At 39.6% G+C, this 23118-nt stretch overlaps 1 protein-coding gene across 1 annotated transcript in view; it reads right to left on the bottom strand.

The window, feature by feature from the left end:
* Positions 1-23118, bottom strand: part of MYLK4 (myosin light chain kinase family member 4) — an 84350-nt gene that overhangs the window by 49518 nt on the left and 11714 nt on the right. Inside the window, exon 2 of the mRNA XM_030042107.1 lies at positions 19219-19477. Coding sequence (XP_029897967.1) covers positions 19219-19477 — 259 coding nt within the window. The remainder of the gene's footprint in view (positions 1-19218; positions 19478-23118) is intronic.

Genomic DNA, 23118 nt, shown 5'->3' with positions numbered 1-23118 from the left:
CTCCACAGCTTCACCACTGGGTGTCAAGGATTAATGCAGCAAAGGCAAAGGTGGTTAAAGGCTGGTTCTCTTAGGGGAGCCCAATGCCTCTTTGCAAAACATTGATTTGGTCATATAGGTGTGTCTCTGGGCAAGCAGCACCTGCAATACTGTGTGTGCAGTTAATTTTTTTAGACACTGCTAGTTATGCATTTGACTTGCTGCTCAATATATAAATACTTGTATGTTTTTTAAGGAAAACACCCTGAATGCATGTAGTGACAAGGGAACATCCCAAACTTGCATAGCAGTGCTCCTGAAGGGAGCTGAAGGGGCATGATTTCTTGAAATGGTCCAGTTTGAATCTCAAGGACCTGTCAGTGCCCTCTACTCCTCTTGAACACGGCTATCACTACACCTAGTGCTTTCAGACTTTGCTGAAACTGGGAACTGTAGTGGAACATGAAGAAAAGAAAAAGAATTGGCAAAAAAAAAATTAAAATATTTCTTCTCATTTGGTTCATGTTTCAAGTTTCTGAGATCAAGAGAAAATATCAGGGAACTAAGGTACTGAGCAGAGACTTGACCTATTTGCTGTGCATCCCCTTAAGCAAGTTGTGTAATACCTTTCTGACTCAGTTTCTCCATTTTTCAAACAGGGATAATAATACAGCAGTATCATTCAGAGGAATCATAAGATGTTGAGAGCTTTGAGATGGGAAGGAGGCATCAGGCCATGAAAATGCAGAGAACTGTTATGTTGAAAGCTATCCACAGGAGCATCTTTAACTACATAATCAGAGCTGGAGTGGAGTGGATATGCATCACACTAACTGGAAGAACAATTATGCCTCTTTTGAGTAATGATAGTTAAAGTAAGCAATCTGTTTTAACCTTTCTACTTTCTGACAGAGTGCTCACATGATTGCTTACTGCTACAGGAAAAATAACCCATAGACACAAAGCCATGAGTAACAGCTGAAGGGACATGATTTTTTAAAATGATCCAACTTGAATATCAAAGACCTGTCAGCTGCCTGCTCCTCTTGAACACATTATCACTGTGCTCAGGTCACTGTCCAGAAACATTTTCTGCAAAGCTGTTGATTCTTGTAACCTGGGTGTTTAGGCATGACAGAATGCCCACAGCAGCATGCTCCCTGCCTCATGCTAACAGCATCTCTTAGGCTCTTGAAGTATGAAAAACTTTCAAAGAAGAATCATTGACCTAATCCATATGCTAATACTGTCTATGTGAAGATTAAGTAGGGAGCTGCTGGTAGGCTCTAAATTCACGCCATTTCAGCGCACTAACAGGCATTCACCTGCTTGAACAGACTAATCCTGATCAAGGAAAAATTTCACTGGACAGGGGACAGTGAGGGAGCATTACACACAACAAACAATTTACATGAACCTTGAATACTTTATTCCATTGTGAGGTACAATAATTTACATGTCTCAAATAGAGACTTAGAGGTGTGCTTTAATATGAATAAACAATGCAATTTGCTTTTTTTTGAGGTTTCTCAGGCTTTCAGGGCTCATTAGAAATTGCAGAGATGGAGTTAAACCTGATTGCAAAGTATTTTGCAATCAGTGATTGCAATGATTGCAATGACTGAAATCAACTATTTAAGTCTGCTTCGTTAGTGCTGCAGTCCCCCTCACAGCACTACAAGTCAGTCTGCTCAAGCTCAGGTCAGACTATTTGAGTACAATTGTTTTAAAACTTCGTTTGTTTTTTAAATACTCACAGAAGAAACTGAGCCAACAAAATACAAAGGAGAAAGAGACAGGTAGATTGAATGAAAAATAAATGAAAAATAAGTTCACCTCTTCCACCCTCCCCTCTCTTCCCACCTTACCTCCCCAAACTATAGGTAGATATAATAACCATTCAAAACATGAAACCCTGCAAATGTCTTTAAACTGGAAAGTGTTTCAGTGGCTTGCATCCTGGCTTTCCACCATCCAAGGTGGGATAGGTGAAAGTCTCTAAGGGAGGCAATCAGAAATGCCTTGTACTGTGATTATCGTTCACTCCTTATCTAGACAATGATCATCTGGAGGCACCAATCTTGTTTCTGCCCTGCTTTATCTTGAGCTGGGAAATAAGGTTGGTGGATACAAGCAGCTTTAATTTTTTTTCTGTTAATACACAGTCACAGATCTGTAGATTTTAGGATAGCATGAGCAGTTTATAATCATGTATTCTAATTAGCTTGCATTAGTTCCTAAAGATTATCTTGTGATTCCCAAGAATCCCTCAGAAAACAGCTTATTGTCAAGATGCCTAACACTGCTGAACCAAAAAAGGAAACACCATTGTCCTCAGGAAGCACACAAGTAGGTTCACAGAGAACATCCAAAACTATGGTTTGAAGCTATGACACATTTTTATAGTGCTTGGTATTAAGTCCTTGGTATATGAGCCATCTGTAAATCCCATCTATTATTAGCAGGGATAAAGGAATATGCCTGGAGCCATTTAAGGAGCAGAAACAATTGGAGAGAGGTGGACTTGTTATAGTTAACATTCATATCACTGAACACCATGTTTAGAAAGTCTCCTAAGCCCACAAGACTCATCACCATTTGCAGGTACTTCAGTTCCCAGCTAGCTTTGATATAAATGGTTTATAAGCCAGAACAGAGGAGCCAGCTACAGCCATTACATCCTTACATTTCATATCACAGGTCTGAACCTTTGTCACTCCAGCACCTGCTGTGCTGCTGACAACTACAGTCTTCTAACTTTTCAAGCTGCTCTGACACCATCAGCATCTCTTCAGAGGTCCACAGACTCTCAGAGAGGCATGAAACCTGATGTCTATGTTCCACTGCCCAGAGATTATCAGCAAAACCTTACAGGGTGAGCAGCACATGCCTGTCACTGCAGAACAAGCCGTGGCTACATCTATCACCAGTTCTTCACCTCAACTCCAATGTGACCCCTGTTTTTTTGTCAGCCTGGAAAATCAAACAAATGGGCTATTCTTATATATGTTTATTCCACAGCTGTTAGAAATATGCACTCAATTTCCAGGCTTTTGCAGGGTTCACAAGGAGCAGGCTACCAAGAGATTCCCAGGAAGTTAACTTGCTCCTTGCCAGCACGGCACCCAAGCTCCGTATCTCTTAGGACTTGAATATTGCCATTTACAAGCATAGTTGGCCCCTTGCAGCCCAGAGTAAGGAAAGCAGAAATGGGGTCAAGAAGGGCAACAACCTCTTTGCTTTTACAAGGACAACAGGGTCTTCCACTCCCAGGCACTGTGGTTGTGGCAAAGGTACGGAAAGCCTCTCTAAAGGAAATGCAACAGCATCCAACTGATCTCTTTGGGAAGGATTTATGACAGAGCCAGCCCAAGCACAGTTTGCAGAAGAATGTTTCATGCTTTACCTTTCAGTGGGCTGCTCTGCTGTGTTATTTAATTGCTTAGTTTGTTTTCCAAATTTTAGCCCATCTCAAGGAAGACAAAGTACTCCATTCTGACAATCTCTCAAATACCATCCCCAAGAAAGTCCATGAGAATTAAAGACCCATTATAATCAGCAAAACCTGGTTCAAAAAGTCAGCAAAAAAGACTTCTTTTGCGAATTCTGAAACCTGATCTTCATACCTGTTTCTTCTGTTTCTCTATCTAGATATTCCCAGGAAATGACAACTCCCATTGCAAGCTCGTTGGCAACTCAGAATATGTCCACTCCAGTCACGCACATGTGAATTTACATTCACAGCAGCTGGCTGAAGTCTGGTGATTTCTGATCCCTTGCATGTCTACCAGAGAGCACATTTACTTGGTATATGAAGTGTAAAAGAATGAAAATCATCTGGGAAAGGCAAGTGATTCCTGTATCATATTAACCCCCAAAAATTTCCTCCCCACCCCTATAAAACCACAAACGACCTGACATCTTGACTGCTCTTTGTAGAATCCAGCTCCATTTTCATTCCTGAAGATAGCTCTCTATTTTCTGCAGGGAAAGGTCTGTAATGCTAAGAAAAGGAAGTAAAGAATGCCAATCACTTGACAGCAATCAGGCTAATCTATGCTGCCCACAGTACAGAAGTCAGCGTAGGCAAAGACAAGTATTCTGCTATTAAAATTGCCATGGAGACCTCTAAAGTATAAAGGTATATTCTGCCTTGTAGAACATGGAAATATCTTCCCTCCACCCCCAATGCCATATTCCAGCATCATCAATTCCAAAAATCTACTCTTTCATACTATCTGTGGGGTCTGGGCTAGCCAGATGGCTAAACCATTGCAGAATCAACCCTTAACATAGAACACTGAAGAAGCCAGCTTAAGTGAAATGGAAAAAGTCCTCAATGAACAACATATGAGAGACTTTGTAAATATATGCAAAAGCTAGAAAGGCAGATGTGGAAGGAGCTGAAATAAATTGTGAGCATTGAGGAGACTACAGAAAAAAAGATTTCTGAGGGGAGGAATACCAGAACTGATCTCACGCTACTATACCAGGAAACACATGATCAGCAAAGCCTCATATACAAAACAGCTCCAGTATGACTATTGTCAACTATCGTCAATCTAAAAAGCAAGATCTTGAGAGGAGAAAGGACAGAAAGAAGAAAAATCCAAGATTTTTTTAAAAAGCAACAACAGAAACAAGGCACAAAACATGATAAATAAATCTGAATGTAATATGCTGAAACCTGGGCTGAAACCTGGACTGAAACCTGCACCACCTAAACCCTCTGAGCAATGGCTTTCAGACAAAATTGGGATATTAACTATGTCATTCTTCCAAAAAGGTTTTTCACCACTGGAGGTCACTGTAAACTGTAGTTGCTCTTTATGAGTCCCTCAAAAGAAAAAAAAAAAAAAATAGACTGTACGCAAGTAATCTAGGATCCACATTTTGAGGTGAGACAGAACTACAATATCACTTCCAGAGTATTTGAAAAATACCCACAGCTAATCGGTGAGGACTTGTCTTTGCTGAAGACAGACTTCTTGTTGTTCCAGCTTATTGCAAGCAGAGCAATTGGCAGCCTGCTGAGAGTTTAGACAGGTGCCTGCATATACACAGGGACCAGTTTTGCATGTCAGCCTGCCTCTCTTACCAGTCTTGCAGACACTCTTCCTCAACATCAGCAAGCTAACAACAGGTAAGGTGATGGCAACACAATGGGAGACCTACTATTGCAGCTTATAAAAATTACAGGGTTTTTTTTTAGAAAACAAATCTAGGATTATCTGCATTAGGATCTCTAAAAAAAGACAAATGTTTGGCAACAGTTCCTAATAAAAACATAAGCCTGCTAGGTCTGAAGGTTTACATCCTCTGTAATCCACAGATCACAGTTCATCTGAATGCAATTTTCTTCTCTGTTTTCATTTCATTCAGATGACCATTATTGGGAATAATATTTCAAACAATTCCTAGCCCACCCCATTCAATCAGATAGCAGTGCATATATACTATACGTTACAGATTTTGAACTGATGCTCAGACAGTAAAGGGATGTTAGTCCAAGTTCCTCTCTCCCATATTGTAGAAGTCCTACTGATATGATTATCAGAAGGAACAGCTGATGTTCACAAAACAAAGATGCTGGGTCACTTTCAGGGGAAAGAAGTATGAAAGCGCTGGAAAAGAATAAAGACAAATGAGCCTGGCTAGTTCCCAATGGCTTAAAAAAAAAAAAAAAAAAAATCCAGCTTCATAAACCAAAGACTTTATATTTCAGGGATACAGCTGAAACTCCCATTTGACCACAATTCTGACAATCAATCAGTGGCAGCTGGGCAAGTTTTATCTGAAATGCACATTTTATTTACTGCAATTCCACTTTTTTGGTGGGGAGAGGGAATAATCCTAATGCAGGTTTCTTTATTTTCTTCTCAGTGAAACACAGCAGACCAGTTCTTGGCTTGTGTCAACCAGAATAACTCCAAAGGAGTTTGGCCTGGTTTGATCTAAATGAAGAACTTCTGTAAAAGAGAAGCAATCTGGGTCTCTGACAATTTAAAAAGAAATTAAAAAGGGGCCAGCTTTTCTTTGCTCCTCCGATTTATCTTTTACCTTTTCCTTTATTCTTTTGCACTTTAACCTATTTCAACGAATCAGCAACAGAAGGCTTATCACACAATCCATGGTACAGCAGAATCCTAACAAAAACCAAACCCTTCAGAACAAAGCTTGAAAAAATTCTCTGATGTGATTAAAGCATTATACTGGTTAAGCAAAGGCTAGCTACAAAGACGAGTTCACTGAACAATAACTTCATTGCTTTGTTGTGTCATTCTCCTTTTGTTTTTATTTACACATAGAATATGAGCTTGAAAGAGTAATTATCTTTTTACTGGATGTATGCTCACACAGCAACAAACACAGAAGGAAGCATGCCTTTATAAGCTGAGAAGAAAAAAAACAGGATAGATATTGAACAATAGATAAAAAGATGCTCCAAAGCAATGTTTTGGGTTTTTTTCCTATAAAATGTTTATTTGGCATAAACCTTAGTGTTTTATTTGACACTCAAACTAATTCCCATTCCAAATTCGTACTGATGAAACTTGTATGTAACACTACAGACATGCACTTCTCTTCTTCTTGACCTTCCTTGCATTGATGGGTCCCTATAAATTATTATGGTTTCCAAGGTAAAACACAAAATGCAGTTTCTAAAGTCAAATGTAAGTGAAAGATAATTGGGGGGGGGAGGGTATTTTTAAGAATCTAATTTTTTCTTTGGTGTCTGCTGAAGATTTTGGAAAATGATTCATCGTTCCAGACACTGCATACATTAAGAGTATGATTCCAGATGCAGGAGATCCTGGGAACTATGGGAGACTTGGCAGGTCTGGAAATAGATTTTAAATCATTATTGCCAACCCATATTCTTTCAATTAAGCATTCCACTGATTTTGGAACCCAGAGACAGCTAAGAAGCCAATTTTCTCTACCACAGTCACATGATGCTGAAATGGAGATGACTGAAGAATTTGTGGGGGAAAAAAAAAAGATCTCCCACATACTTGGCAAATGCTAGCTAATAACATGAAGGCTTTCATACAACATGTGTCAGAGAATACAATTCCAGATATAAGAAACAGGTGTGAAAAGGAAGACATTTCTTTCATTGCAAGGGGGTCACTCTCTTTCATTGCTGCAGTAGCAGTATGCCTCAGGCCCCGGCCTGGAAGTCAGAAAGTCTGGCTTATTGCCCTGCTTCTGTCACAGATCTGCTAGGTGACCTTGGGTGCTTCTTTCCATCCCTCCGAGCCCCTGCTTCTCCATACAGTTCTGTAAAGACCTGCCTACTTACACTGTCAGGTCTCTGATGTGACAGCTGTCACTCACAGTGTCCATAAATAATCTCTAATGCAGTGAAACTTTGTATTGCCTGAGGACATAATGAGCAAATGCTCATCCTGAGCTGGCCTCCTGAAATATCTAACCATGCATGAAATTACTGCTAACGAAGCAGGGGGACCATGTACAGCACAGGCGTGAGCCAGGAATAGTGCAAAGAGGCATTACACAAGCTTTCTTCACAAGTTCTATGCTAGCCCTCACAAACATCTTGAATCAATCTGTTGCAATTGGTGGCAGCCAGAAAATATTTCATAGGGATTCTTTAAGAAGATAATCAAATAAAATCTGTTTGACTTGTTAGGAACTCCAACCATTAATTCCTAGCTAAAGATTTTCATGCTTGCTCTCTGGAGTAGCTGCCTGATAAACGTAAACAATGTTTAGTAAGTGACTTACAGTTGAATTTACAACTTATACTTGTACAACTTTATAATAAAGATTTGTAATACAAATTTTATTATGCAGCATTATGTGTACAAGGTGTTCCCCTTACAGCAAGGAAAGCACTGTAAATGCTGTGTTTAACAAACCCAGTAACTAACGTGACACGAGAGGCAGTAGTTGTATGTGGAATCATGACAATGAAGAGAAAATGCCTTCAAAAACCTGGGCGATTTAAGTATTTGGATAAATCCATACCTTTGCATGTGTCTGTATTTCAACAGACAGTGAGTTAGTCTACAACTAAAAATGAAGCATGTACACAATGGAGTTTAAAGATACAGACCTTGGATGTACTGCTGGAAAGCTGCAACAGGGAGACAGATCTGCCTTTTAGTGGCTAGAACATTGTCTTGAAAGAAGGATAGCTTAGAGGATTAGAAGTGACTAAAATAAAAATATCTGTTTACAGAAACATAACTTAATAGTTTTAGTCAATTTGTCTGATTCATTTATCCTAATATTCTGAATTTTGTTCATTCTTCCATTTTAGTGGTGCTATATGGACTTATGTTTAGACCCCGCAATTCTTTAGATGTCCTCACCAGCAAGCTACTTTTCTATACTGTACAGTTCTATTCTTATAGAACAGGTTTCTTATGAAACCATAATAAAGCCCTGTTAACACGTGAGTTGGAAGAAATACATAGGGTAGGTATAAATACAAAACCTAGGATGCCTCTGGCATGGTCTAAAACATGAAGGACCAAGAGGCTTTAGGCAATTTCTCCAGATTTAGAACTACCCAACATGGGTCTACCACAAATTTCAGAAAGACAGCAGGAAGTGTTTGGTTTGACAAAAGCAACAATTCTCTTGGTGAACATGTCCTTTAAAATGTAATGATGATATTAAGGGCTGTGGCATTGTCAAAGGTCAACAGAAAATCGTCCTGCACCTTGTTGTCTCACTGCCAAGAGTTACGATAAAAGGCTGTAATTTTCTCCTATTGTCTTCAAGTACAGCCACTATTTAAGATATGAGGTCAACTAGACAGGCTCATAACTAGATAGGGTCATAGCTGAAATTAAACCTATATGCCCACGTATCTGCTCCATCACTATTTAGTCCAGGCGTGGAGTTAGGGAGATCTTGTGTACCAATATGTCTGCTTAGTTAGCCTTGAAGACAGGGAACTACAGAAAAATAACTCTTCTCTTTTTAGTATCAATAACAAATTCCTTTACATGTATTATAACAACATCCTGTGTGCTTTCTTTAGCGTAAGGTCATATTATAGAGCCCCATTTTCATCCCTCTCAGGAATTCCATTTGTAAATGTCAATCAAGCACTTAAAAGTACTTGACTACATAGTACTTAAAAAAAATCCTCCCTTATATACTATATAATGTGTGCCTAAAAACCAGTTATGTTTTCAACATAAGCAATTAAGGGATTTGTTTAACTCCGGAGTGAAAAATAAACCATTTTCAGCAAACACGGAAGGACCAAACACCAGGAATTACACTGGATTGTCCATATAAGGGGAAAAATGAAGATCCTCAACTCCTCAAAATGTTCATTACACGTGAGGTTTCTGTTCGAGGTGACAGAAATGAGACCTCTCCTATGTAAGGGCCCTTGTTTGGAATCCTCATGCTGTGCTCGGCACTGGAAAGTCACTCTTTACTGCACCGTGACTTCTGCTAAACGTGTCCACAAGACATTGCACAAGGGTGCCAGAAGAGAAAGGTCACACAGACAGTTTGGACCTATCTCCCTGCACGTCCGTGTATATTACAAATTGGCTGGGTAGGTAACTTGTAACAAGACACCTTTGAATGATCATGGGCAAAAGAATTCTTTGCTAAGCCATGCATCTAAGGTCAAAGAGTTTTTAATGGAAGGCAGACAAGATTCAATATTTTTACACTGAAATAAATATCTATGCATTTGCTGTATCAAAACTGATCTGATTTTCATATGTTTTAACAGCCACATATTCCAAAGGTTATGATAAACCTCTCACCACAGTATTCATAGGATCTAAATAAAAACCAAGGAGAATGAACTGGGGGAGGAAGGAGTGAATTGCATGTAAACAGACACCAGAAAAATAAAGAAAACATGTAGAAGCTGCTGCAGATTTTTGAAATTTTAGATCCTGGACCAAATGGTGTGCAGGACCTTTGCAAAGTAATCAGCATTCATGAAATGGCTGGGATTCAGTAGGCTGAGGGTTTGGAGGAACACCTTCCCTCCGATCTCGGCATATAGCTATGTAAAGAGGATACCAGACAGAGAGTCAGCAATTTCATTTCCATATTACAGATGTCTCTGTATGGGTGTCACTGACTGAGAGTATGACCTGAGGAGACTCTTCGTCCATCTCTATACCTGTTTCTCATTTGACTTCTCCCTTATCCAGCTGTTCAGACAATGAATTCTGTGGAGTGGATCCACCCTGTACTATGCCTCACACAATCTCAGTTAGGGTCTCTGCTTGCTCATAACAACACACATAATTATTACCAAAGGCCCTTTATAACCCACTGAACAGTTACAGGCTTACCAAAAGTACAGTTGTCTGCCACTGGCAGTAGTATTCTGCTGTAGTATCACATACAGAAAGGAAATGGATTTACTGAAAGTTACTTGTTACAGCTCTAAATTTTCTTTCTCAATTAACACTCCTTTGAGGAAGGAGCATCATGACCAAAGGGTAGCACTGTTCCCTCACACTCCCTTAGGAAGCTAAACACATTTTCTCCAGAACCACAGAAAAGTGAGCAAGACCCATAGAGCTCTTTAGATCCCATCCCCCTTCTTTCCTCACTTCAGGAGTTCAAGGAAGTACCATTCTCAAATACAAACTCTGGCAGAGATCACCAGCCTTTCTGATCACACCAGCCACGTGTCCAAACCTTCACAGGTCTGAGAGCCACAGGACACATATCAGCATGCAGAGGAACAAGGGAGCTGTAGGAATGGTTTACTTGCAGTTGACAACAATACTTTCTAGAAAGAGAGGGGGAAGGATGAGTCTGGAATGGACATGCCATGGGGTCCTGAGATGACACGGCAATCTCAGTCTCAGGCTGCTGTTGGCTCATTTCCTCCTAAAGCTAAGGATTCAGATTATCCAGGAGTCCCTGCACAAGCACAGCCCTACTGCCAGTCCCTGGCAAGGACACTTGCCCTGCTCTTGAAATACTTCTGAGTCCATGCCACCTTTCTACGCATGAGGACTTACGAGAGAGCCTGGGAAACCTGCACTTCATGAGAGGACTTTTAACTCAAAGGAACAAATATAAATTATATGCAGAGCAATCAAAAAACAAATGTCTGACATTTTTTCAATTTAAAAAGTGAGTTCATCACATGTGCAACAAAACCGGCAAAGAGCTCTGACAGTCACTGGCTTATGCGAAATTCAGGAAAAAAATACTTTAGTGCAGACAAGGACTAGAAAGCAATCTTTGCTAATCTTAACACAGGGTATTTTAAAACCTGTTTTCTTCGCAATGAGATGGATATAGTTCTCTTGCTAACAAATACCATTTAATACACTGGCCTTAGGTCTTAAAAACTGGAAAATAAATTGACAGTAGCAAAACAGTAGAAGCACAATAAAAACAGGACAGTTCTTTTTCTGTACAAACTACAATTTATCCAAGAAAAAATGCAAAATATTAGTGAGGTAGGCATAAACAAAAAAGTGGATCTTTTTTCAAACTCATCTGTGAGTGCAGTAACAGCTTCAGACTGCATCAGAGACAAAATGAAAACCACCAACCACATACTTGATTTTTTTTATTTGCCAGTGAATCTACAGAAACCACCTTCTATAAAGACAGAGTGCTAGTATGTTTTCTACATGTCTATTAATTATCTTCTCTTTACCACTCCTGTTTGACTGTCTTGCATGAAACGCACAATTCTACGCTATTAGCAGTTTCAGTAATTGAATGTGACTGAACTTTAGATTCAACAGAGCTGCACATCAGGGACAATATTCTCCTTGACAGAATGGTACTGAACAGCTAGTTCTCCATCTTCTATCAAGTTGGCTAAAGAATAGACTTAAAGATCATTACTTAAAAGTGAATGTTTAAAAAAAAAAAAATCATCATTCAGTAACTGACACTACCAAATTAATTAACAACATGAATAAAGACATTTCTAACATGTTTTTACTTTCTGAGTGTCCCCTTAGTCCTTCCTTTCTTTCTGTCTATCCATGCATATATGTCATAGAAGCAGAATCAGTATAAATGGAAAGAGCATCAAAAACCTTAATAAAATCTGGCTGGTTTGCTTTTACTGAGAAAAATATTAGTACATATTTCTGAAAGAACAATTTTTCTGATGGATTAGAGGACATTCATATAATAAGTTTCTCAGGTCATCATGGAAGAGTATACAAAGAATTCTACACTTTTTTTTTTTGCTTTCTTCAATTTCTTTATGAATCTTACTAATCTTGAGTGCTGATATGTGTAGCAATATTTCAATTACTCTCCTTATCACTGTCCTGCAAGCTTCTCACACAATGTGTGAAAAATTCCATTATATATCCACACACTAGGTCATGGCTCTTTTGACTAATAGTACTAGAAAAATATGCAAGTGTGAGCTTGCAGATTTTCAGATCTCAAACTTTAGACATGAAATCAGTCTTGAGATTCCACGAGTGGATCTCTTCACAGAAAGAAAGAATTTGCAGCAAACTAATTAAAATCTTAAGCCATCTGGTAATCTACATCCTTGGAGCTGCTTTAGAACAAGTATCTTCCTTTTTGCCTTTCTAAACTTACATATTTCTTTTGTTTAAACAATGTTTCCTGTTAAGAATTCTTCTAAAAGCTCTTGAGTTAAAACATGACAGGTCATCACTGCATTGTATTGCTTTCTGGGAAATCACAACAAACGTACATACTGTCTTTGACTGCAACATCTAGTGATGTAATAACTAGTGATGCTACTTCTTTGGGGAGAAAACGCTACGTTCACTTGACAACAACAGGAAAATAACAGGCATGAGCCTTACTGGGGATCTCCAACTTCCACAACAAGAAGGGCTGGCACCCTTGCTCCCACCGTGGCCAAAGAGGGCAGGCAACCTTGAGGCAGTCCCTTGTACTGCACCCAGTAGAGGTCACTAGAGGATGCATCATGTTTTAATGGCAAGACAAAGCACTCTGACAGCAAGGGCAGAAATGCACCTTCACGAAAAGCACATCAACTGTCTAGGATTTACTGTCAGATAGACTCTCGTAAAAGAGAGCAGTATGTGCTGGTCCATGAAAAAACAGATAGGTTTAATTGGTTACATCCGAACACAAGGAGCATTCATCCAGTTAAACAATATCAATACTGATCAGTGAAATATATCTAACTTATTAAAAGTACATCTACTACCTGTGCATTTCCAGATGCAGGGATCTCTTTCTTTCTTCCACAGCTTAACACAGTCCACAAGGTGTGCCAGAGATATGAAGCCAAAAGGCAGAAACCACCTGCAATCCAGGCAGCATTTCTTTGAAGGGGCAGATCCATCCCTTTATTTTTAATCAACTGATTAACTTGGTTCTCCTGCTCTAGCAGATGCAATTTGGCAGGCACCCTCAAAACCCTCCCCAGCTCTGTAAGTACCACCTAGCTAGACAAGGCTTGGACACACAGCAGGATCCCATCTCACACTTCAACACATTCCCTTAACCTATAAGGAAAAGAAGTGATGGCATACTGACAAGCATGAAACAGGTGCAGGGATCTACACGAGATGTGTATTGCATGGACTTGAAAGGCAATTACTCTGACATCCCAGAACTTCTCCAATGAAAGCAAACTGTTAGCACAATCCGTTTGCAGTTAGCAGTTCAGGCCACTGGTCATCTTTTTTTCCCCTTCTAATAGGCAAGAAATGGAAAAAAAAATCCCCCAAAACCCAAAGAGCAAAATTCAAGACAATCACTTAAAATGTGTCGTGGTGCACATGCACAGGAAGGTCAGTTTGAAATGCCACGGCTTCACTGTCTGCAGTCCCTTCTGTTCCTGTGTTTGCAGTCTATCTACTTTGCTCCCATACCTAAACCACCACCATGCAGAAAGCGGCTCCTAGTTGTCTCCCCATCCCATATCCAGCACCTGCTCACCTGCCAGCCATCAAGTCCTTGATCCAAAGGATGCAGGCACCTGATCATTTCAACCACATGGATGTGAGACTCTCAATAGCATCAAGGTATCTTCTTTCCCTAAAACTTCCAGAAACAGATAGACTGCTTCTGCTGAATTTTGAGATTCAAATTCTGCATGGAAAATTTTGGCTTGAGAAACCAAACCTGGGAAATTTTTAAAAAACTGAAAATGGGATCTTAAAACTGGAAATGGTAAGCAACTTTAATCAAAAATCCTGCTACCAGCTCCATTATAAGCCATGGGAAGCTGTTTTACTTCTAGAGATAGAAAACTAAAAATCCGAGGAACAAAGCGTGCCATGGTTTATTTTCTTATATATAAGGATATAGATAAGTATTGTGAAGGACCATTACATAAGGTCTGAGGTCTATACATAAGGAAGGAATCCTTATATATAAGGACTATACATCTTTTGTGCAACAGGTGCCCATAATTATAGCACACTAACAGTCATTGCGGAAGATGAAGGAGTAAGAAGAAATGGTGCCATTCCTTCGCTGCTTGTGTATTTATCTGATCAGAAGTGAAAAGCAAAGAAGTTGGAACACTCCCCCTGGCTGTGGAGAAATATGAGTCCCAGAAATCTCAAGTACTAAAAACTCACAAATTAAACAACGAAAATGACATCATTTGAAAAAAAGTCAAGAGATTAAAAAATTATAATGACTGTTGTCCTTTTCTTAGTCAACTGCTGGCTTCTGAGACTTCAGAGCACTCTCAAGTCACATTTTGAGTTATTATGTAGTTGTTATGTTGGGGAGGGTGGGTTTAGTTGTGGGTTTTTTTCAGTTGGGAAACCTTGATACTCCTCTCTTTCATTCTGAGAAAGACAAACATATATTCTCACAAGCATGGGAACTGGGAGCATTAAAACAAAGCTGCCTGAAATCATGGAATCACACACAATGCCACAAGATAATAGAGTGCTGTGAACTTGGGACCTGAAGAGTGCACTGCAGAAAGGATATTCTGTAAAGCTGCATCAGGCTAAGGCTGGCAACACGATGCCTGATGACAGCATTTCAAGCAAGCTGAAAAGGAGGTTGGTAAAAAAAACTGGGCCCAAACTTGGCTGAAGTCCACTTAACACTTTTCTGACCATACCAAGCCAAGCTTTAGACATGGTGCTTTGATTTCAAGGCTGAAGAAAGCCTCAAGGGTTTTGAGCTCTTCTTCATTAGTTAAGAAGTCTCACTGCAAATGTACAGAATCCCTTGCAGGATTTTGTTAAAGAGTCGATCTTGGTTAAAATTCTAAAACAAGAAATATGTTTCTGTCAAAATATTTAGATCAATATCTTGAATAGTGTTTGGGGGCAGAGAAAAAATTTTGGGGGTTAATTATGCAACAGTGATCATTTTTTATCCTGTTCAAAATACTGCCATGACTCTGGACTCCTCTGGAAAAAGGAACTTACATAGGTATCATTACCACCGTGGTCATTTCCAACACAGAGGCTGCAGAGAAAGTAACTGCTAGAGAAATTGTGGTGGTGGTCAAGGGGGAGAAGGAAGGCTCAAAGGAGACAAGGCTGATCACATTCTGACTGGAGACAAGGGATTAGAGGACAATTAGCCATCCCCTGGCCTAGCTTAACTGAACACCAAATATTGAGTACATCCAGCTGGACTAAATATTTAAGTTAGTCCTTAAACTGTTTTCAGAATATCATCAAAGGGATACTTTTGCATGGAAAATTTTATTGCCAACTCAAGAAACAAAATACCAATGAGAAGTATTTTTTCCACCTTCGTAAAAACAAATAAAAAATTAAAAAAAAATAATCAACAAAACAAACACCTTTTCTGAATTCATAGTACTCCAAATGTCTCCAGAACTTCAAAATGAACTGGCATAGCAACTATCTATTCAAATAAAACTAACTAGTGGGAGGTTTAATCCTTATTAAACTATTGTTTCCTTAAAAGAGCAGGACTAAGAAGCCCTGAAATACAGCAGTAAGGAAAGAGCAGCTCTGCTTCTTGCCATTTCTATTCTTTCAAGGAGCACAGCAAGGGCAGTAGAGCTACTAGAGGTTATTGCTTACACAACAATAATTTGCAAATGACAAAGTCACATTTTTTTAGCAAATGTTAGGTTTCACATTTATGTTCACTAATAATGGGAGAAATTCCATTCTGGTACCTAAGACTGTGGTTTAACTAATTGAATACATCTCAGCTTATGAACTGAACTGCAGCAAATTACTAGAGTACAACTCTGGAAATGTAAGGTAAAATCATAGTAAAAGAAACATTTAAATCAATGAATTTTACCAGTGCCTTTTCTTTCCATTTTGCAGCAGACTCTAAGTGTGCAAACAATCAGTTACCACTGCTCAGTGGACGGGAAGTAATGCATTACGCACAATAGTTCAGCTGTATCTGAGCTCTAGCTAAACATCCTTCACAATGCTTACACCTCCAAGAGAAAGCTCATTGGGAGCTAATGCAGCTGGGTAAATTGCATGGTAGCTTCACAATCAATTTACCTTTGCATAAGCTGGTGCTGTTGTCAAGAGAGGTGGTTTTACCTTCTCACACCTGCTTTTTCCTACCCTGTGACATCCCCTCCCTTGGACCAGCACAACCCTTGGTGTGGATATTCAGTGCAATGGGTCAAGGACAGATGTGGACTTTTATTCTTTTTTTAATCTGGTACTCACACATGAAAACCATTCCTAAAAAACAAAATGTCTTTCACTTGTTAATGTATAACCTGAAGCAAAACTTTGTGTTCATTCCTGAATACAGAACTTAGCTGAGACACAAAGACACGTGCTGCCACCTGTACAAAGGGGGGCAAGAGGACATTCTGAACAAAACACATGTAAAACAGGTAAAGAGCAGTTTTGTCATGAGTTTTTTTTGAGTGATTCTCTTCAAGAGCAAAATGGTTGCGCAGGAGAGCTGGTGTGGCAAAGAGTGCCATCTAGAGGACAGCAACCCCACAGCTTCTTGACAGCACCAAGACATATATCACACTGTAAAGTCATTCATTATTCATAACTGATGGTCAACAATCGCTGGGTTTGCTTTCCAAAGTTGTATTTTAATGGTTCTGAAAGTATTTTTTTTAATTAGGTTTTTGTTTTTACACAAATATACTGTACTGAAAGATGAAAATTGTGTTTGCTTATTTTATAAAAAGTATATCTAGAAAAATAGTTGTTTTGAGGAAGGGGATCATTTTCTTCTATAATTATAATCAGTTTCAGACAGCATTATTTCTTCCAGCAAGAACACACTTTCACCACTCTTCTAGATGGTCTCTTGAGTTGCACCCCACTCCCATTGAAGTGAATAGATGTTTTGTCACTGCTTTCAAAGTGAGCAGGGCTTCATCCACAGAAATTACGTATGTATGCCCACAAGCATACACATGTAAATGCATACACCTGAGCGAAGTTTACTGTATTTCCTGCAAGCACAATCTTTTTTCCTTCCTATTCTGATCAGTACAATATAACTGCTTATCAGGCAAGGAGACCAAGCTAAGACCTTTCAAAGGAAGGTCTTGGTTTTCCTTTCATCAACATTAACAGCACAGCTAGGTCCCAGTTCTGTATCCCACTGAGAAATTCCTAAAAAAAATGTGTGAAAGTTAAGTTTTAAAAGCTTAGGAGAAATATAACTAATGTTGATGTATCTGGAAACCTCACTCCAGTGAGGTATATTACCAGAGTTCAGTTGGACTGCCTTTCACCTTTGAAGTCTTGTCCCCAGGAGACTGATGAGCTAAAATGGGAATACTGAGCTATTCCTCCAGCTTGCAACTAGCCACCAGCTGTTCATCTTCTAAATGTATTCCTTCTCCCCTACTGCACCTCCAAACTCTCCCTGTCTTTTCTTACAGCACTCTTAACAAAGAGCCAGTTCCAACCACTAGACGTAAGAAGCAAACATCAAGGCAATGGGTTAGAGATTTGGCAGCAAAAAGTGGGGAAAAATCCCACCACCTCAGCTACTATCTGCAATTCATCATCAAACTAAGATACATTAACACAGGCAAAGCAGCTCTCATAGCCTTTTTCCTGACCCTAAAGAGACAAAACTCAGAGAAAGAGCCATATGGCAGCAACGGCAGTTTTTACTTTCTCACTTGCGTTGTGATTTTCACACTGGAAGAGAACTATCTTAAAAGAGCCAATAGCATCCTCCAAACCCCGACCACCCAGATTTAGTTTTTTAATTCTCATTTTCACTGTAACACTACATGAAACTCTCTAAAATAAACACATCCTACTTATATGAGACATGCTTTCTTTGTTTTAATATACAGATCATTTTCTTTTCTCTACAAAGTAAAAATTGTAGTAGCTTACTGAAGACTGGAATAATTTTGTACAAAAGTGACCCAGCAGATTAAGAAATGTCAAAAATTCAACTTCTTGAGTTGTGAATACAAATGAAAACATCATGAAATTTACTTCACACCAATGTTCCAGGGTATCATCTGAACACAAAAATATTCTGAATACTTGAAAAACTGCTCTACCATACCAGCACAATCAGCACACAAACACCCACAGCACAAATTTTTCAAGTCTCTTCACAAACTGGTGTGTAAAATTAATTTCTCATTGCCCTACTGCAAGCAGATTTTCTCAGTTCTTGTCTAAATGACGTGTCAATAAAAATACTGGTTCCTCTAGACTATGCCATAGAAAGAGCATAATACAAGGAAATGTGTTGCTATTTCTAAACACATTTTGGCTGATCACAGAATCATTTTCCTGCCAGAGACCCCATACTACGATGCCCAGGAGCATTCTTACTGGAGACAGGTGCAGCACAGAGCTACACTGGACAACACTTGGCCCTGCAAGCATGGCATGCAGCATGTTACCATGCCCTACTCCCCAGTTAATGGGAACCAAAGGACAAAGCTGCATTAGTTTCTCTGGGAAATCTGCTCTTTCCATGGGCTTCATTCGGTCCCCACTAACTCCAGAGCTGTAACGATAGGTGAAATGCTTTCAAAACATGAATCCAACTAAATCTACGTTTACCTTCTGATTTTGAAGAGCTGTGGAACCACACAACCTCTTTACAACTTCTGAATATGAGTCCAGCTGTAAATAAACCCCAGAATAAATAAAAACACACATGCTTGCTTCTATGAATCCAAAAAATTAAAAGATGCTGACCAGTCTCTCACAGCTGCAATACATTTTCACAGATGATAATGAAAAATTCAACTCTACTGGGAAACACACATAGTAAACTCTTTAACTAGCTGAAAGAAGAAAGGAACAGTGCTTTGGGAAGACAAAATTAAGTATGCAGTTAGTTAGTTACCTTTTCATCTTCTGTTCCAGGATCTGATTCACTGAATTTTTTTTCCTGAAAGCGTCTAGTCCTCTCCATTTTTTCCATGCTCTGAAAAAAGGCTGTTTTTTCCAGTCTGTTGCTGTTGTATCGTGTATTGATCTCTTCCAGCCTGTTAATCTTAAGTAGCTTCATACTATGCCCAGTTAATTTACTGTCTGTTTTCCTCTCCACCTTAGATTCGTAAACCAGTGAACACTCATAACTTCTGATTTCTCCTCCCTCTTGGCTGTACAAATGAAAGACAAATAAGAGACATCAGTGTTATTTATGCATTTTAGACAACTGCCATTGTTACAATACTTTATATTTCAGCTTCCTCTCCTTTATACTCTCTGAACCAATACACAGAGTTAACAACACTAGCTGTTCACAGATGCCGTTCTACCTACTCATCTACATTCAACACCAGACAATTCAAGCAGACTACAAGACCAATGTAATTTAATTTGTTCATAGAAACTCTTTAGCTCTGTCAAATCAATACATATTGCTGTTGCTTGCAGACCTTGCTTATGGATCACTGCCCACTTTTTAACCATTTCAGTGGTTCCCTGTTGCTCAATGTGTTCTCCTTCTCTCTGTTGCAGTTCCAGCAAGTTGACATGCGAGGACCCTATTATTAAGTTCATTAGGATTTTAGATATTAAACAAAGTGGTTTAGGCCTGAACACAGTCCTTCCCTCTCTTCCCACTATCCTATACCACAGAAATAGGTAATTGCCAAAATGGTGGTGATTTCGGGCCCTCTATTGAAAGCTGCAGAAGAGCACAGTCCTCAGATCGGTTCCTTTACACTGTAGGCCCTCGCTATGTGCCTAGTACTTACATGATGTAGGACCATCAAGGCTTGTCTAATGGTAAGACTGGCTGGAAAGTTATCGCAAGTTAAGCTGTTAGTTTTGATATATTCTCTGTAGAAGGGCTTTTATTCCACAGCAACATGGTGGGTTCCCCCCACTGCAAGTAATAACTTGGTTACACTTGGAAAATACATCCTATATGCACAATTAATTTTAAAAGAGTAAGAGAAACTACTCTAAAATTTCACTTAGCAACTCTGCGTAGATCCAGCAAATAGAGGACAAAAACATTTTCATTGTTATTATTGCAACCGTTCCTTCACTGTACTGCAAACGAAACTACAAAAGCACAGTGCTAATGCTTTAACTCTAGAAAGCTGAATCTGGTCAATCTCATTACACAGCTCATGGTTTTCATTTTAACTTGCATAAATACCATAAACTATATGGCATAATTAAGAATGTATATACAACCTTACAGTCATTAGCAGCGCAGAGAAACAGCTTTCTGTGTAGAACCAGAGACCCAATTAAATCAGTTATCTTTACCTGAACACCTTCCAACAAAAAACGTTCCTCACTGTGTTTTGACCCCACATCTGTGCACAGGCAACAGATTAGATGTATACCTACATCAACTAACTGCACTGCCCATAGTTAGCCCTCCAAACTCTTCCCAGAAGTGAAAATGCCACATGCTATCACATGTGACACAGGAGGCAGCTTGCTAGTGGTGACGTTTATAGATGATGAATAGCAAAGGACAGTGCAAGCTTGCAGCTTGCAAATAAGCCTTCCATAGAGATTCCTGCTACCATGTTATTGCAGCCCTAGAGCATGCTGTTAATATGAGATGCAGGGACACCAGCATGGGACTGTAAGACATTCATCATCTGAAGAAGTCATGCACCCAATATGTAAAAATCCCAGGTTTGCTTCTTCTAGCCTCCATCACCAGCTTTCATAGCTCTGGCATCCCTTTCCATCCCCTTCAGGTGAAAGGACACTTTACGAAATTTTCTTCCCCCATTTCTCAAGAGCAGGCTCTTGAGTTTTCCTAAATGCACTGACAATTGCAGGTGACATACCACAAGGGCTCAGTCTAACCTTTGAGCCATTATTCTACAGATCCTTTGATCTACTCCACATCAAGGGGTGATGCAACATACTCCAAAGCTGTCAGAAAAAACAGATTATGTTTCCAGATGCCCTACCGCTGCCTCCATGTCTCCAGCTACTCAAATCCCACAGTGTTTTAGAGCTACTTGGCTGTGAAGACTACTTCTGGCCTGATATGACTGCAACCAAGGAAAGTTAATTCAGGCTCTCCATAGTTCTTCCAAGAGCACATCATCCTCTAGGTTATGATCACCAAATGTGGCCATCCATCTAATGAGAATGACATGTCCTACTGAAAGTACATGTTGTTCCTTCAAGCTGACCAATGGGTCAGTTATCTGGGAAAACATTAATGGGATGGCAAGCCCAAAGGCATTACTGGGTTCTGTTACCGAGCAGAGACTAGGATTGAATCCAAATGTGATTGCCCTCTCCCTCATTATTACCTTAATATATCTCTGAAACAATAAGCTAAACAACGTAAAGTTTCTGAGGGGTACACAGAGAAATCTGTTTGCAAGTGCCTCCTCCACAGTCCCAGAGAAGCAATTCCACCCTGCTCATGTGCCACTGAGCAATGGGAGGCTATGGCCTTCCACCTTATTAGAAGGAAAAGGAAAAAAAAAATGTTCAAATGGGTGTTGAGCTCTGTTTTCCCCAAAGTAGGATCAGTTACGTCCCCCAACTTTGGCCTGGAAGATACGTTCTTTTGCGTCATCTTCAGCAATCCAATCTCTCTCTCACTTTAAGCAAAACAGCTTGCTTCATGAACCACATCTTCACTTACATACTCAGAATCCACACACACATCATAAAAACACAGAAACTTGCCTAGCTGTATGCACAGGAGGTATACACCTACAGTTCTACTGCTTTTTCTGCCCAGTAACAGAAAATAAACAAATTTGCACAGTAAAAATATAAACAATAAAGTAACAAAATTTGCACAATAAAAATATAAACAACCCAGTAAATGTTTATAAAACAGACTAGAAATAGAAATGGGCAGACAAATAGGTTAACAGCCAAAAAGAACCCACAAACAACCCCTTTTTCTTTCACCATCTGTTTTTAGATCATAACCCCTTCAGCCAGAACTAGGTTTACATGACGGGCCGTAAAGCACTTTGCTCAAAACACAGTCCTTTGGCCTCCATTTTCACTTCAAACAAAGACTTTTTTTCTGACCCATTGGCCATCTGCAAACCTGCCATTTTCAAAATTTAAGGCTGGGGACTTGTACCATTAGCCAGTAGCCTGACTTGTTTACCTCCTAATACATCTTGACATTAGACTGACCTGAATTTTACAAGCTGGGAACGATTATGTAACTGTATATAATTAAACCTAAATATATAATTTAAGAAAGAAAACAAGATGTAATGTGGAAAGAATTACCAGTGGGTCAAGTTCAGGTGGTAAATTAGGATGCTAATGGTACCACTTACTATGCTTTTCTTTCAAATAGAACCTGCTCTGCATTCTGCGTTAATACAAGAGCTGTATTTTCTTTATTTAAAAAAAAAAAGGAAAGAAAGAGGAAAAAAAAAGAATTTATTGGTGGCTCTTCAACTGAGAATTAAGTTTTCACGTATTTCAAAGAATGACCAAATGGACCCCCAAATACACAGACCTTGACAATACTGGTCAGCGTGACCCCGAGGCAGGTCCACGGCACTTCAGGCCATTTGAACAGGGCCGGTGCGGCCTAGCTCTTCTCCCACCCCTTCCCCAGGCTCGGCTGCACAACCCCACTGAGGCAGAGAGCCGGCTAGAAACCTGCACACCACAAAGCTGACGGGGACAACCCTACGCTGCCCTGGAATCGCAGCCTGGGAGACCACAGAGATACTGCACATCCCAGATAGGTTTTTCAACATCTTATGTCAAGGTAAGAAAAACAGTAGGACGGCTTACAGGCACAGCTAAGGGCGGACGGCCCTCTGCC

Source organism: Aquila chrysaetos, chromosome 18, assembly GCF_900496995.4.
Source record: "Aquila chrysaetos chrysaetos chromosome 18, bAquChr1.4, whole genome shotgun sequence".
Taxonomy (NCBI): Eukaryota; Metazoa; Chordata; class Aves; order Accipitriformes; family Accipitridae; genus Aquila; species Aquila chrysaetos.
This window is presented reverse-complemented; position numbering and strand designations above follow the sequence as displayed.